The following is a 13581-nucleotide window of genomic DNA, read 5'->3' as shown; positions in this document are numbered from 1 at the left end:
ATGATGATTCTATTCATTCAAATAGAAAGGGATAAAGAATCACAGAGTTTAAAAGATTACAAGAAGAGGCTTTCCCCAAAGCCATATACAAATACAAACATAAAAGAAACATCAAGCAAGGTTCCATGAGAGCTATGACACAAAAGCTAATAAGCAATTGTAGGCATGTGGGATCATGGTTGCAGGATTGGACATCATCGAAGATCTCAAAAGATGACAGGTAGGTCACGGTCAAAGGACACAATGTCGTTAATAGTAGAATCAGAGCCAAGGAACTAACTGAAGTGAGGAGCACCAGCAGACGTAGAGCCAAGGTATGGATTCGGGGGTCAAAGACCCGGAGGGTGAAGGAGGTGCTGGTACATGTTTGCTCACTAATGTGGAACCTGAAGTAAACAACTAGAATCATCGAGGGGTGGTTGTTAGTAGAGAAACTTTTTAGACCATAACCACAACCTCGACAATTTGAATTCAGGTCTAGTATGCAATGAAACTTCAGCAACTGAGGAGCATGAGATTTCAGAATTGAAGCTAAAACCAGAATTCACAGAGTATAGATGTAGAACTGTAACATAACAGGTGGATCCTCTCTGCCATGGACATGGTGATCAAGAATTCCACACAAAGTTTGTAGTCGGAACGACATTGGTGAAGAGAAAACAGACCTGAGCTTCGAAGGAGGGGATGGTTGCAGGGCAATGGGAACAGTAGAGTTTACCGGAGAAGAAGCTAAAAGCAGGTGCACATAATAAAAGTAATGTCGTAGCAAACCAAGTGGGTCCTCTCTGCCATGGAAATGGTGATCAAGAATTCCACACAGGGTTTGCATTCGACAGAACCCGGGAACAAAGACAAATAGCTTGCACTTCATGAAAGGGTGTGAATGTTGGGAATTAAGGCAAACGTGGTAATTCCAGCTTTGGGGGCCAACAGACAAAGTCGTAAGTTGAGCAGTCGCCATAGTTCTAACATACTCATTGTACATCCAAGACACACTAGCTAATTGGGTTCTCTGATGCAGTCTTCGAACATCGGATATGACCAAACAAGCTAATAACAGTCTATAGGATAACATGGGGTTTGATAGAGAGAACCTGGTCTTTTGGGGATTTGGCAAAACTAGTGGGTCTGCAAAGCTCTCGAGGTGACAAGTCTGTGAGATGGGAGTCCAACATCGGGGGCAAGATGCAGCTCTGGAAGATACTCCGTCAAGCAACCACTCAAACGAAGAATCGAATGATGTAGCTGAACGGAGATCTTCAGAGGCGGAGCACACACCGGATCGAGAAATTGGGAGATGCAGGGACTTTGAAACCTTTGACGATAAACCTGGGCGAGAATAGTTGAAGATGGGGTTCGCTGGACTGCACATCCTTCGATACAAGAGCAGAGGTAGGTCTTCATCGTTTGGATCTGGGATGTTGGTCGGGGATTGCGAAAGATTCATAGGAGAAAAATAAAAGGGGAAAAAGAGTTAAAAGAGGAAAGGAGAGAGAACATGAAGCAGCAGAGGAGAGCATCCGACACCGGCAGGCCAGAGCCCTACCGGTGTGAGAGCATCCGACATGTGAGAGCGAAGGAAGTGAGAGCATCCGACACCGGCAGGCCAGAGCCCTACCGGTGTTGGAGGGAGATGATGGCCACAGTGCCTCGATAATAGTGTCTGGGAGAGAATATTAAGGCGAACTAGAATTTGGTTCGATGATAAATTACAAATTTTCCAATCTGACGAAAAAGATGTCTTTTGAACTGAATTTCATAATACTATTTCTACGACATTGGGAACGGAAATTTTTATAAATTTGGTTAACGTATAGAGCATCTTTATATGGAAGACATGATTGGTTAAATTAACTCAACTAACATGTACGTAAAGAAACTAAATTTGCAAGATATATGTAATCATCGTATATTAGCTTTTAAAAATCCAGTATTTGTGAGAGACATTAACAATGACCAATATTGTCGAACAAAACAAAAATAAAAATAAAAAAATCCATATCCACAAAAATGAAGATGCACAGATACAGGATACTCCAAAACTAATACGGATCGAGCGGCATAACCATATAAATCAAAGGTGGATTATTAAAATTCATGAACAAATCGATGGCCAAGTCATGTGGCATCATTTTGGACACAAGTTACACAAACTCACATACAGATTCATCAGTGGATTTATGAAACATTCATGATGACACGTGGAAAACCTCGTGACGTTGGACCCACTAGTCATTTTTTGGGATACTGATTTTGCAGTGAGCCTTGTGATGCAAAACGAAAAACATCACATGGTGGGCTAGTGCCTAGTACAGTCGCAGAATCTCTCATCTCTCTCTCTAATGAACTGAAAAGACCCGACTAAAATAGTAATAACTGTCTTTTATTTTCATCTGACATTAGGTAACCGATACATATATAATGCTTGTTGATGTTGCATGTAAAAATACTAAAGTTCAACGGGTCAAAAATGGACGTGTTTATTATATATACGATGGCGAGTGGCATGCATTAAACTAAAACTAGACGAGTGTGTAGGCTAGCATTTATAAGGCTTGTGCTATGAAAAAAAGCTAACGGTGCTGGCTCGTTAAGATCACGTGAAAATGAATGAATACGCTGGGGTTTTTTACAACCAATATATATTGAAATGTCAATTACTATTTACCAATCAATTTAAGTTCCCCCACACCTATTCTGATCATGTGGCGAGGGCCAGCTCTAAGCTAGCTAAAGTCAGAGTCAACCAATAAAAGTGCCTCTCATTCATTCCAATGTCTCAAATCGCTATACGCATAAACACATGGCATTTGTGACATACCTAGTAACGTAATTAACGTATTTAATAAATACATGTTACGTATAAATAACATATTACAAGCACGAAAATAAATAATACTTCTTTTGTCTCATAAAAATTGATGTTTTAGGATATTTTTTTGTCCTACGAAAATTGATGTTTTGTAAACTTCAACAAGTAATCATAGAAAATATTTAAAACTTTGAATTGTTATTAGTTTAAAATTAAATAATTTCTCTTTAGCAAAAAAAAATATATTTAAACTCAGTAATCATTATTTTCTTAAAATGTGTAAAACCTTCTAAACATCAATCTTTATGAAACAGATGAATTATTAATCTAGTTTGTTATTTTTGTATCAACAAATATATATATATATATATATCTGTTATATTAAGAGACCAAAAGACCAACACTCGTGGTACCATGCGTCTTTTTTTGTTTGGAATAACGTAACGGTAATAAAAAAAATCCTTTACATAATTACGTTTTTTTTATTTTTAGAAATTAATGCGGTTTGTTTGTATCATAGTGTTTGGTGTATAAAGGTATTTTGACTTTAGAAGCATTATATGAATCGGTGCAGAGCAGTTAAAAAAGAAAGAGAGTGCGGTAACTTGGTAAGCATTATATATTTGGTTAATAATACAGGACAAACAAAAAACCTACAGTATTTACTATTTACCATTCATTTAAGACTATCTGAACATATAATTATATCCCAAACTGACGTAAAAAAAATTTAAACTCAATATACTCAAAAGTTTTCTTTTCCAGATTAATATATTTTTTTCTCATGGACAAAGATTTTTTTTCTGTGTTACAAAAAAAAAAGAGGCCTTAATTTTTGTGTTAATTTATAATTTAAACAGATGGAAAAAATCAAATTAGGAATCATTAAAAATAAATGGTGAAAAAAAAATTATATTTATTATCAGGGACAGTTTGGTAAATTACCAAGAATATTGGTGAGTTTAATTAAATAAAGAAGTAGAGAGACGGTTAAGAAGTCGTTCTGATTTCGTCTCTCTTCTCTTTGACGTCGTCGTCGTCTCTCTCTCTCTCTCTCTCCCTCTTCAATATGTTTTTCCTGCGAGGAGCTTCTTTCAATATAAGATTAGAGAAGAGAGCTTCTTCAAAACTGTGAAATCTCAGGTTCTGATTTTGGAAGCTCTTGGCGAATTGAGTTGTTCCTTCTTGGGTCTATTTGATGTTATAGTGTTAGGTTATTCCGATGATGGAGCTCTCTGGTTCGTTGTTGAGATAGCTATAACGAGATTTCTAGGGATCTTTAGTGGAGAGGAAAATGTCGACGAAGATGAAAGGAGAGTATTCTTCTTCTAGAAGCTTCGCTTCAAGGAAATATACAATATTACTCTGCTTAGGAAGCTTCTGCCTCGGTTTGTTCTTCACCGATCGGTAAAGTTTTTGAGAGTATCAATTTGATAGCTTTAAACCCTAATATACTTAAATTTGATGGCTTTTTGCGTACTAAATAATTCACTATCTTAGAGAACTCATATGATTCTGTTGTTGTTGTTGTTGGTTGCAGGATGTGGAGTATTCAGGAATCTAAAGGCATGTCTCGTCCATCTGTAACCGAAGCTGAAAGATTGAAACTCATCTCTGAAGGCTGCAATCCAAAACCTGTGAGTTAGTCAAAACAACATCATGGATTTTGTTCTTTCTTGGGTATATTATATGAGAAACTCTGATTGGTTTCTCCATTAGCTTTATCAGAAAGAAGTCAAAAGAGATCCTCAGGCTTTGCTTGGACAAGTAGCCAATACACATATTGCATTACAGTAAGTTTTTTTTTTCATCTTGTGCATGCGTGATTTCAAAAAAGAAAAAAAAAAAAACAAAAAATAACAACTTTCTTGAACTTTTTGATGTTTTAATCAACTTTTTTTCTGTGTGATTTGCAGGACATTGGATAAGACCATTTCAAGCTTAGAGATGGAGTTAGCTGCAGCAAGGTCTGTGCAGGAATCTTTACAAAACGGTGCTCCTGTCTCAGATGATATGGGGAAGAAGCAACCGCAGGTGAAGAGACGGTATCTGATGGTCGTAGGGATTAATACAGCTTTTAGTAGCAGAAAGAGAAGGGATTCTATTCGAGCAACCTGGATGCCTCAAGGTTTTAATAACACTTTCCTTGCCTGGCACATGTTTATCTTTTATCAAATATGTTCCTTGATGGTTTTTTCGGTTTATATTTTTGTTACTAGGGGAAAAAAGAAAGAGACTTGAAGAAGAGAAGGGGATTATCATCCGGTTTGTCATTGGTCACAGGTGAGAATTCAATTTCCATTTAGTGTAAGTTAAGTTTCTGATGTGAGTTTTTTTTTTCATTCTGGTTCATTGTATATTGATGATGTCTGTCATTGAGTTTATAGTGCAACGGCCGGGGGAATTCTAGATCGAGCTATAGAAGCTGAGGACAGGAAGCATGGAGATTTCTTGAGACTAGTATACTTCTGAGTTTAGATCAAGTTAAAGAAGTAAAAGGCCTAAGTCTTCAGCTCGTAACTTCATTTTAATTGCTTCCTTTGTTTTTGATATAGGACCATGTTGAAGGGTACCTAGAGTTGTCAGGCAAGACAAAAACTTACTTTTCTACAGCTTTTTCAATGTGGGATGCAGATTTCTATGTCAAAGTAGATGATGATGTTCATGTAAATATAGGTAAGTTCTAATAACGAGTTGAATTGGTTTTATGTGATGTTGCATATGTTATGCTGGTAAATACTAGTGGATTCATCAATGTTTCACTGAAATGTTTGCAGCAACTCTTGGGGAAACTCTTGTTAGACACCGGAAAAAACCACGGGTCTATATCGGTTGCATGAAATCTGGTCCTGTCCTCTCTCAAAAGTAAATCCATATCTCAGTTTCCTCCTTCAAACCATTTTTAGTTTTGGTTCTTTCTTTTGATAAGTCGTGTTGGTTTTGTGGAGCAGAGGTGTGAGATACCATGAGCCAGAGTACTGGAAATTTGGTGAGAATGGGAACAAATACTTCCGTCATGCTACTGGACAGTTATACGCTATTTCAAGAGACTTGGCTTCTTATATTTCAATCAATCAGTAAGATGAAGATGAGATTACATTGTAGGCATGGCTCATCTGTTATCTCGTGAGTCTTTTTGTTCTTATATATGTTAAATGTTTCAGGCATGTTCTTCACAAGTATGCGAACGAAGATGTTTCACTAGGAGCTTGGTTTATCGGGATTGATGTGAAGCACATCGACGATAGAAGATTATGCTGTGGCACGCCTCCTGGTATGGTCTTATACTCTTTTTGTCTCCTGCAAGTTTACTAGGCTTGGTTTGATACTTTCTAGATGTTTAAATGTATAGATTTTGAGAGCTTAGATAAAATATCAACATCATTGGTGGTCTGCTGTTCTGCACCTAACTAAAGGCTTACAGTGAAGAGACCTTATCTAAAGAGATGACTTGTCCCTATCAAAGTCTCTACTGATACAAAGTCTTACCAAGAACCTAAATGTTTATGATTTGACAATAGCATGAAAACTTACTTGTTGTTTAAAACCTTAAAATATACTCAGAAGTTAACAGATTTAGTTTTGGTATTTGCAGATTGTGAATGGAAAGCGCAGGCTGGAAACATTTGTGTAGCATCATTCGACTGGAGCTGCAGTGGAATCTGCAGATCAGCAGATCGCATCAAAGAGGTTCATCGACGTTGCGGTGAAGGCGAGAAGGCTCTTTGGAGTGCCACATTTTGACATATAGAAACAGATAAATGATAAAAGCATAGACGGATTTGTTCATCCCCAAAACAGCTCAAAGATCAGACAAAAGTACAGAGATACAATTCCAAGAGGCAAGAGTTACCCACTTCTTGTATTCATAGGTACATTACATAGGAGAGGCAGAATTAGAGAGATAAGTGTGGAAAGTGGAAACCTCTGGCAAGAATCGCGATTGCGTTTGGATATGTTACGATTGTGGCGTTTCCGTTTTAGTATAAGGAAACCGAACACTACAGTGAAAACGCAATGCTGTATTCGTTTCGGGAGCAAGTTGTGGATTTGTTTACATCAATACAAAATTATGCCCTCCTTCTTTTGGCTATCATCAAACTACATATTGCAGCATAGACATAAATCTAATTATCAGGAGCTTTAAAACTTCTTAAGCTTAACAGTGTCTATAAAGTAAGAAAAACTTGGGAAAGTTGGAAAATTGTTCATAAAAATTGATACTTTTATTTTGCCAGACACACACTTTGGTTCTTACCAGCGTCTTCTGACTTGACAACCTAGTGAGAGCATTAAGAAGAAATTGGAGATGCTGAAGAAGGTGATTGCGACCGGTTTATCGAGGCATGGTGTCCCGTTTGCAGAATCTGAGGGTCAAGTGGTCCCTTTTGTCTCTAGTTGCCTTCTTAATAGAGGTATGATTCTCTCTTTAGCTTCCCCGATTCCTCATATTCTTCTGTGGCTAACAAAGTTTTGGTTTTTGTTGTTGTTTGTTGGTGTCTGAATCCGAGTGTGAAGTGGTCGTTACTTCCAAATCGAAGTTTCCAGGACCAAGAACTTAGTGAACCCACTTGTTATCTGGGTATAGAAAATTACGTTAGAGACGACGACTTAATGGATTGTTTTAGTTATGATTAAGCTTTAACCGATTAAAAGTAAACAACTTGAAGACGAATGTAAACAAAAGGGAGAAATTGATGATTTATTGATGCTATTTGAGTGTTTTGTTTCTCTACTGGGTTTGGGATTGTTGTGTTGTTTGAATGATGGTGTTTTACTGTTTTGTATTTGGTCTGTATAGTCTCTTACAATCTCCGTTTCCAGGTTTTGCGTTCTTCTATAATTTAGAATCTCTCTTTTGTTTTTTCATCAATCGAGATGTAATTCACATATCTTTCACATCAAACTTGCATTCAAATACTAGTATTTTATTTTCTGGTGTTTTAGAGTAGTTCTTGATTGTGTAAATTTATTTGTTCATCCACATGGATGGGGTCAATGGGACCTTGTTGATGAATTGGTATGTTTTTAAATGGTACACACTCATGCTTGACACATATACGGAAGAATATCCTTGAGTGTCATTGGCACAGAATGCCCACAAGTCCCTTAGAAATCTCATCTCGTAATTATCCAGTTAAGATTCTCTTGTGTCGGTTTAAAGAAAAATAAGACGTAAGAGATATATATATATATATATGGCCAGTTTCATTTAAAGACTACAAGGTAATTTTGTAAGTATACCATGTCCGTTGTAACAGGTGTGTATAATAGGTGTGACTGATCTTAAACACACACATCTTCATGAAGAGGAGGAATATCTATATAAATAAGATGACAAAAAAGGCTGGGAACTTACTAAGTAAAATACAGCTATGGCGGAAACAAAGAATTGGGTCCCAAAATGGTTTCCTTTGATGTTGCTGGGATGTTTTGGTCTGAATTGGTTGGTTAAAATGGTGAATGTGTGGCTCTATGAGTTCAGCCTTGGGGAGAAAAGGCAATATCTGCCATCAGTGACCAGGATATTTGGGTTGGCCTTTCATTGGCAACATGTTGTCTTTTCTCAGAGCTTTCAAGACTTCTGACCCTGACTCCTTTACCCGCACTTTAAGCAAAAGGTAAATCTATTTTTATATTTTAAAAGCCAAGGTAAATATGTTACAAATTCCGTGGATATGTTACAGATTCTCGTATCCATGTTATATCTTGATTTTTTTGATTTTGGGACTTACTTTTGTTGTCAATGATGTGTAGGTATGGACCTAAAGGTATCTATAAAGCACACATGTTTGGGAACCCAAGTATAATAGTAACAACACCAGACACTTGCCGGCGTATGCTGACAGATGATGATGCGTTCAAGCCAGGTTGGCCAACATCTACAATGGAACTAATTGGAAAGAAGTCAGTCATTGGTATCTCCTTCGAGGAACACAAGCGGCTCAGGCGTTTGACTGCTGCTCCAGTCAATGGCCATGAAGCCCTCTCTAATTACATACCATACATTGAAGAAAACGTTATTACCGCTCTGGACAAGTGGACCAAAATGGGAGAGTTCAAGTTCTTGACTCATCTGCGTAAGCTTACCTTTAGGATCATCATGTACATCTTTCTCAGCTCTGAGAGTGAGAATGAAATGGATGCATTTGGAACGAGAATATACCGCTCTTAACTATGGAGTTCGAGCAATGGCAGTCAAGATTCCTGGATTTGCTTATCATAGAGCACTCAAGGTCTAAATTAAACCACTTTTTTCAGTTTTCCGTTATTCTATCTCTTTTAAGATTTTGAGGATCATCATGTTTTATTTACAGGCGAGGAAAGCACTTGTATCTGCGTTTCAGTCAATAGTTACTGAACGCAGAAATCAAAGGAAACAGAACATTGTATCGAATAAGATAGATATGTTAGACAATCTACTTAATGTTAAAGATGAAGATGGAAGAACTTTGGATGACGAAGAGATTATAGATGTTCTTCTGATGTATCTTAATGCCGGTCATGAATCCTCTGGCCACACCATTATGTGGCTACCATTTTTCTACAAGAACACCCTGAGTTTCTACAAAGGGCAAAGGTAAGTGGAGAAAACTATTTTATTTCCGTAGTGTCATCTTATACTTTTTTCATATGGTAATGTATTTGCATATGATGGCACTATAGGCCGAACAAGAAATGATCCTGAAAAATAGGCCTGAAGGACAAAAAGGTCTAACTCTAAAAGAAACCCGGCAAATGGAGTTCTTATCACAGGTTAGATTTTGGTCACCTATGAGTTTAGCGCATTAGAGATTTTGTTGGCGATTTGTTTTAGGTGATTGAAAGAGGTGTTTCTTCACTAGGTTGTTGATGAGACACTTCGTGTCATAACATTCTCACTCAGGGCTTTTCGGGAGGCAAAGACTGACGTCGAATTGAATGGTTGGTATATATGTGTACACATGACTTTTATGAAATACAAAACAACTTTCTATACGCATTTAGCATGATTCGATTAATCTTGCAGGCTATTTAATCCCAAAAGGATGGAAGGTTTTGACATGGTTTAGAGATGTCCACATAGACCCTGAAGTGTATCCGGATCCAAGAAAATTTGATCCTTCTAGATGGGATGTAAGTTTAGTGTTATCATCTTACATTGTTCGAGACATATATATTTGAATTCATGTTGAATGTTTGGAGAAAATTTTCAGAAGGGGTTTGTACCAAAAGCTGGTGCGTTCCTTCCTTTTGGTGCTGGAAGCCATCTATGCCCCGGGAATGATCTTGCTAAGCTTGAGATTTCAATTTTTCTTCATCATTTCCTCCTCAAATATCGGTAAGACTTACATAATTTGAATCTTGATTTCAAATCTTTCTGTATTATCTTGATATATCCATGGAGATCCATATTGGCAGGGTGAAACGGAGCAACCCAGAGTGTCCTGTGATGTTTTTGCCTCACACCAGACCAACTGATAATTGCTTGGCAACAATTAGTGATCAGTAAGACGTGATTCTCATCTTCACCGTTAGGTTTGGTTCATCAGTTATGGAGTCTTGCGACTCTTGTATTTTATCTTTAGTTGGAAACTTCATCAGACTACTTACTCTGTTCCATGAAACAGAGCTTTGTTTTTCTTCAGTTGGTGTTATATCTTTGTTTGCAAATCAAAAATCACTTGTTTCAAAAGAATAAGCCATGTCATTCACGCAACTTTACTCCTTAAACATTCTTCTTAGCAAATCATACACGTATCTAGATTTTCTCGTGAACTTGAGTTAGTTCAAAAATGTTATATATTAGGATCTTGTGTGAGAGATTAGAAGAAGTGAGAAAAAATGTAAATAACTTAGATAGCTGTCAAGATGACTAATAATAGGATAAAAATGGCTTAAGGAGAGAATAATAAGCCAACACCAGTACACCACACCCTGACAATACTGTCAACACTTATCTGCTTTCATACAAAGACACAGAGACAAAACAAAAACAGCTTGGAGACCTCTTTGTATGGACCGTTTGATAAAAAAATATTACGGCTTTGGTTTTTTTTTTTTTTTCTTCCTTAAAGAAACAGTGGAGAGAAGCTTTACAGATCAGAGAGAGAGGATCCAATGTCGAGATTCACGCAACGAAGCCCTGAAATTGATCAATCTCCCCTCTCCTCTGTTCCCTGCATTTGATTCCCTTTCTGGGTGGTTGTTGTTTCCTTATCTTGAATCCTCTGTTCTGTTCTGCTCTGTTCTGCGCCCTAATTTTTTTGAGATAAAGGTTGAAACTTTCCTATAAAAACATGGCGACTAGAGGAAGCAGATCGGAGAAAGTAAAGAGAATATTCCAGCAATTCGACGGGAATCGCGATGGTGGGCTTAACCGAGAAGAGATGGCTGCTCTTGTCGTAGCTGTCAACCCTAGGGTTAAGTTCAGTGACGAACAGATCAACGCGATTCTCGACGAAGTGTTCCGAACCTACGCTGAATTCATCGATCCAAACAAAGGCTTGACCTACGACGGTCTCCTCCGTACTTACGACGACGGCGCTGGAGATGTCGACAGAGATTTCGATGCATTAGGGCTTGAGCTAATCGCTGCTGATGAGACGATTAAAGGCTCCGAGGCGGCTTCTTCTTCTTCGATCACAGATGAGAGAGCTGTTGAAGCGCAGAAGAAACAGAGGACAGCTGCTTGGGCGGTGTCGCCTAACCACGGGATCGTTTTCGACGAGACGTGGAAGTTAGTTGACGATTTGGAGATTCTGGTGAAGAGATTGAAGTCGAAACAGGAGAAAGATGGGAAATTGAAATCTGATACTAATAATAACAGTAACAATAACAATGTTGATGCGTTTTCTGATGCTGGATGGTCTAGAGAGTTAGGTCCGTCGTCTGAGATCTCTGAGAAGAGAATCTATTGGGAAGAATCGAGTCATGACTACGGAGTGTTTGTCAAGGAATTTGGTGTTTTGAGAAGTAAAGCAGATGGAGCTAGATCGAGAGAAGAAGCTTTTGATGGACATATGGCGATTGGTAGGGTTTTGTATGAGCACCAACTGTTTAAAGAAGCTCTCGTTAGCTTCAAGAGAGCTTGCGAGTTGCAACCCACTGATGTGAGACCACATTTCAGAGCTGGGAATTGTCTCTACGTTTTGGGGAAGTGTAAAGAGTCTAAAGATGAGTTTTTGTTGGCATTGGAAGCGGCTGAGTCTGGTGGGAATCAATGGGCTTATCTGCTTCCTCAGATATATGTCAATCTTGGTATCTCGCTTGAAGGAGAAGGTATGGTTTTGAGTGCTTGTGAGTATTATAGAGAAGCTGCGATTCTATGTCCTACGCATTTTAGAGCATTGAAGCTTCTAGGTAGTGCATTGTTTGGTGTAGGAGAGTATAGAGCAGCGGTTAAGGCATTAGAGGAAGCTATATATTTGAAACCGGATTACGCTGATGCTCATTGTGATTTAGCTTCGTCTTTGCATTCAATGGGTGAAGATGAGAGAGCTATTGAGGTTTTCCAGAGAGCGATTGATTTGAAACCTGGCCATGTTGATGCCTTGTATAATCTCGGAGGGCTTTACATGGATTTAGGTAGGTTTCAGAGAGCTTCAGAAATGTACACTAGGGTGTTAGCTGTATGGCCTAACCATTGGCGTGCTCAGCTCAACAAGGCGGTTTCTTTTTTAGGTGCTGGAGAGACCGAAGAAGCTAAACGAGCCCTTAAGGAAGCACTGAAACTGACGAACCGTGTTGAGTTGCACGATGCCATATCTCATTTGAAACATTTGCAGAAGAAAAAGGGTAAAAACAATGGAAATGGTAATGGAGGAGGAGGAGAAGGTCCGTTTATTGTAGTGGAGCCTTCCAAGTTCAAGACTGTGGGTGAGAAGATGACGTTGAGACCGGACTTAGCCACGGCTCTACAAATTAGAGCCTTTCAGAAGGTTACAAGGCTAGGGAAATGTGATGTGGAGGCTGTGCGTAAGGAGATGAGAGACAACGATGTTCCTGTTTCATATTCCGGAAGCGGCGGGCCAACGAAATCAATTCGGAAACCGAATTTGGAGGAGATTCTCCGGCGTCTGCTTAACTCCTTGAAACCAGAAACATTCCAAGGAGCGATCAAGGCGATAAATGAGAAAATCCTATCGCTTCTTGATGATTCTGGTTCAGGAAGAGTCGATATGGGTATGTTTTACGCTGTGATTGCTCCATTATGCGGTGGACATTCGGACAAACGGAAAAGAGTTGCTTTTGATGCGCTTCTTTGGAGACCTGTAAACGAAGGAAGCTCTCAGATTACAAAAACAGATGCAGTCAAATACATTAAACTGCTGAGAGCTATTTACATTCCATCACACGGAATGAGTGAAATGTTAGAAGTTCACGGGGAAGAAGAAGCTGATTCCTCAATGACAGTTACGTATAATCAGTTTCTAGCAATGTTTGATGATCCAGATTGGGGATTTGGTATCATGTCTACGATCCTTAAACTGGAGGCAAACGATAGAAACCGTCATGGAAACCAAGTTTGCTCGGTTTGTCGGTATCCGGTTATCGGATCACGGTTTAAAGAAGTGAAAGCTCGGTTTAGTTTGTGTAACCAGTGTTATAGTGAAGGCAAGGTTCCTCCTTCGTTTAAACAGGAGGAATACAAGTTCCGAGAATATGGGAGTGAAGCTGAAGCCATGAAAGCTAAGTGTGTCTGTTTTTCGATGCAATCTCATAAAAAGCCTATTGCCACCTGATATAGACGAAACAAAAAGGAACTAACTCATCAAGCGTGTTTGTTC

At 38.5% G+C, this 13581-nt stretch overlaps 2 protein-coding genes and 1 pseudogene across 6 annotated transcripts in view; all 3 read left to right on the top strand.

The window, feature by feature from the left end:
- On the top strand, window positions 3813-7481 carry LOC104763009 (probable beta-1,3-galactosyltransferase 2). Of its 2 annotated transcripts, XM_010486436.1 has the most exons (12): window positions 3813-4219; window positions 4353-4449; window positions 4532-4605; window positions 4729-4940; window positions 5032-5095; window positions 5200-5272; window positions 5368-5488; window positions 5590-5677; window positions 5764-5889; window positions 5977-6086; window positions 6408-7227; window positions 7331-7481. In XM_010486436.1, exons 1-11 carry the CDS (start codon window positions 4107-4109, stop codon window positions 6554-6556), a joined length of 1227 nt encoding a protein of 408 aa, XP_010484738.1. In that variant the 5' UTR covers window positions 3813-4106; the 3' UTR covers window positions 6557-7227; window positions 7331-7481. The 2 variants fall into 2 exon arrangements, with proteins under 2 accessions (XP_010484738.1, XP_010484744.1); XM_010486442.2 differs by lacking the exon at window positions 7331-7481 and having other exon boundaries at window positions 4541-4605; window positions 6408-6894.
- LOC104763023 lies at window positions 7309-10502 on the top strand (annotated as a pseudogene).
- Window positions 10749-13581, top strand: part of LOC104762988 (uncharacterized TPR repeat-containing protein At1g05150) — a 4117-nt gene continuing 1284 nt past the window's right edge. Inside the window, exon 1 of one of the 4 annotated variants that reach the window (XM_019243291.1) lies at window positions 10749-13133. In XM_019243291.1, coding sequence (XP_019098836.1) covers window positions 11092-13133 — 2042 coding nt within the window. In that variant the 5' untranslated portion in view covers window positions 10749-11091. Of the gene's footprint in view, window positions 13576-13581 lie in introns of those variants that run through there. The other 3 variants (XM_010486418.2, XM_019243292.1, XM_019243290.1) reach the window with 3 other exon arrangements.

The sequence above is a fragment of the Camelina sativa genome, chromosome 3 (genome assembly GCF_000633955.1).
Source record: "Camelina sativa cultivar DH55 chromosome 3, Cs, whole genome shotgun sequence".
NCBI lineage: Eukaryota > Viridiplantae > Streptophyta > Magnoliopsida > Brassicales > Brassicaceae > Camelina > Camelina sativa.
This window is presented reverse-complemented; position numbering and strand designations above follow the sequence as displayed.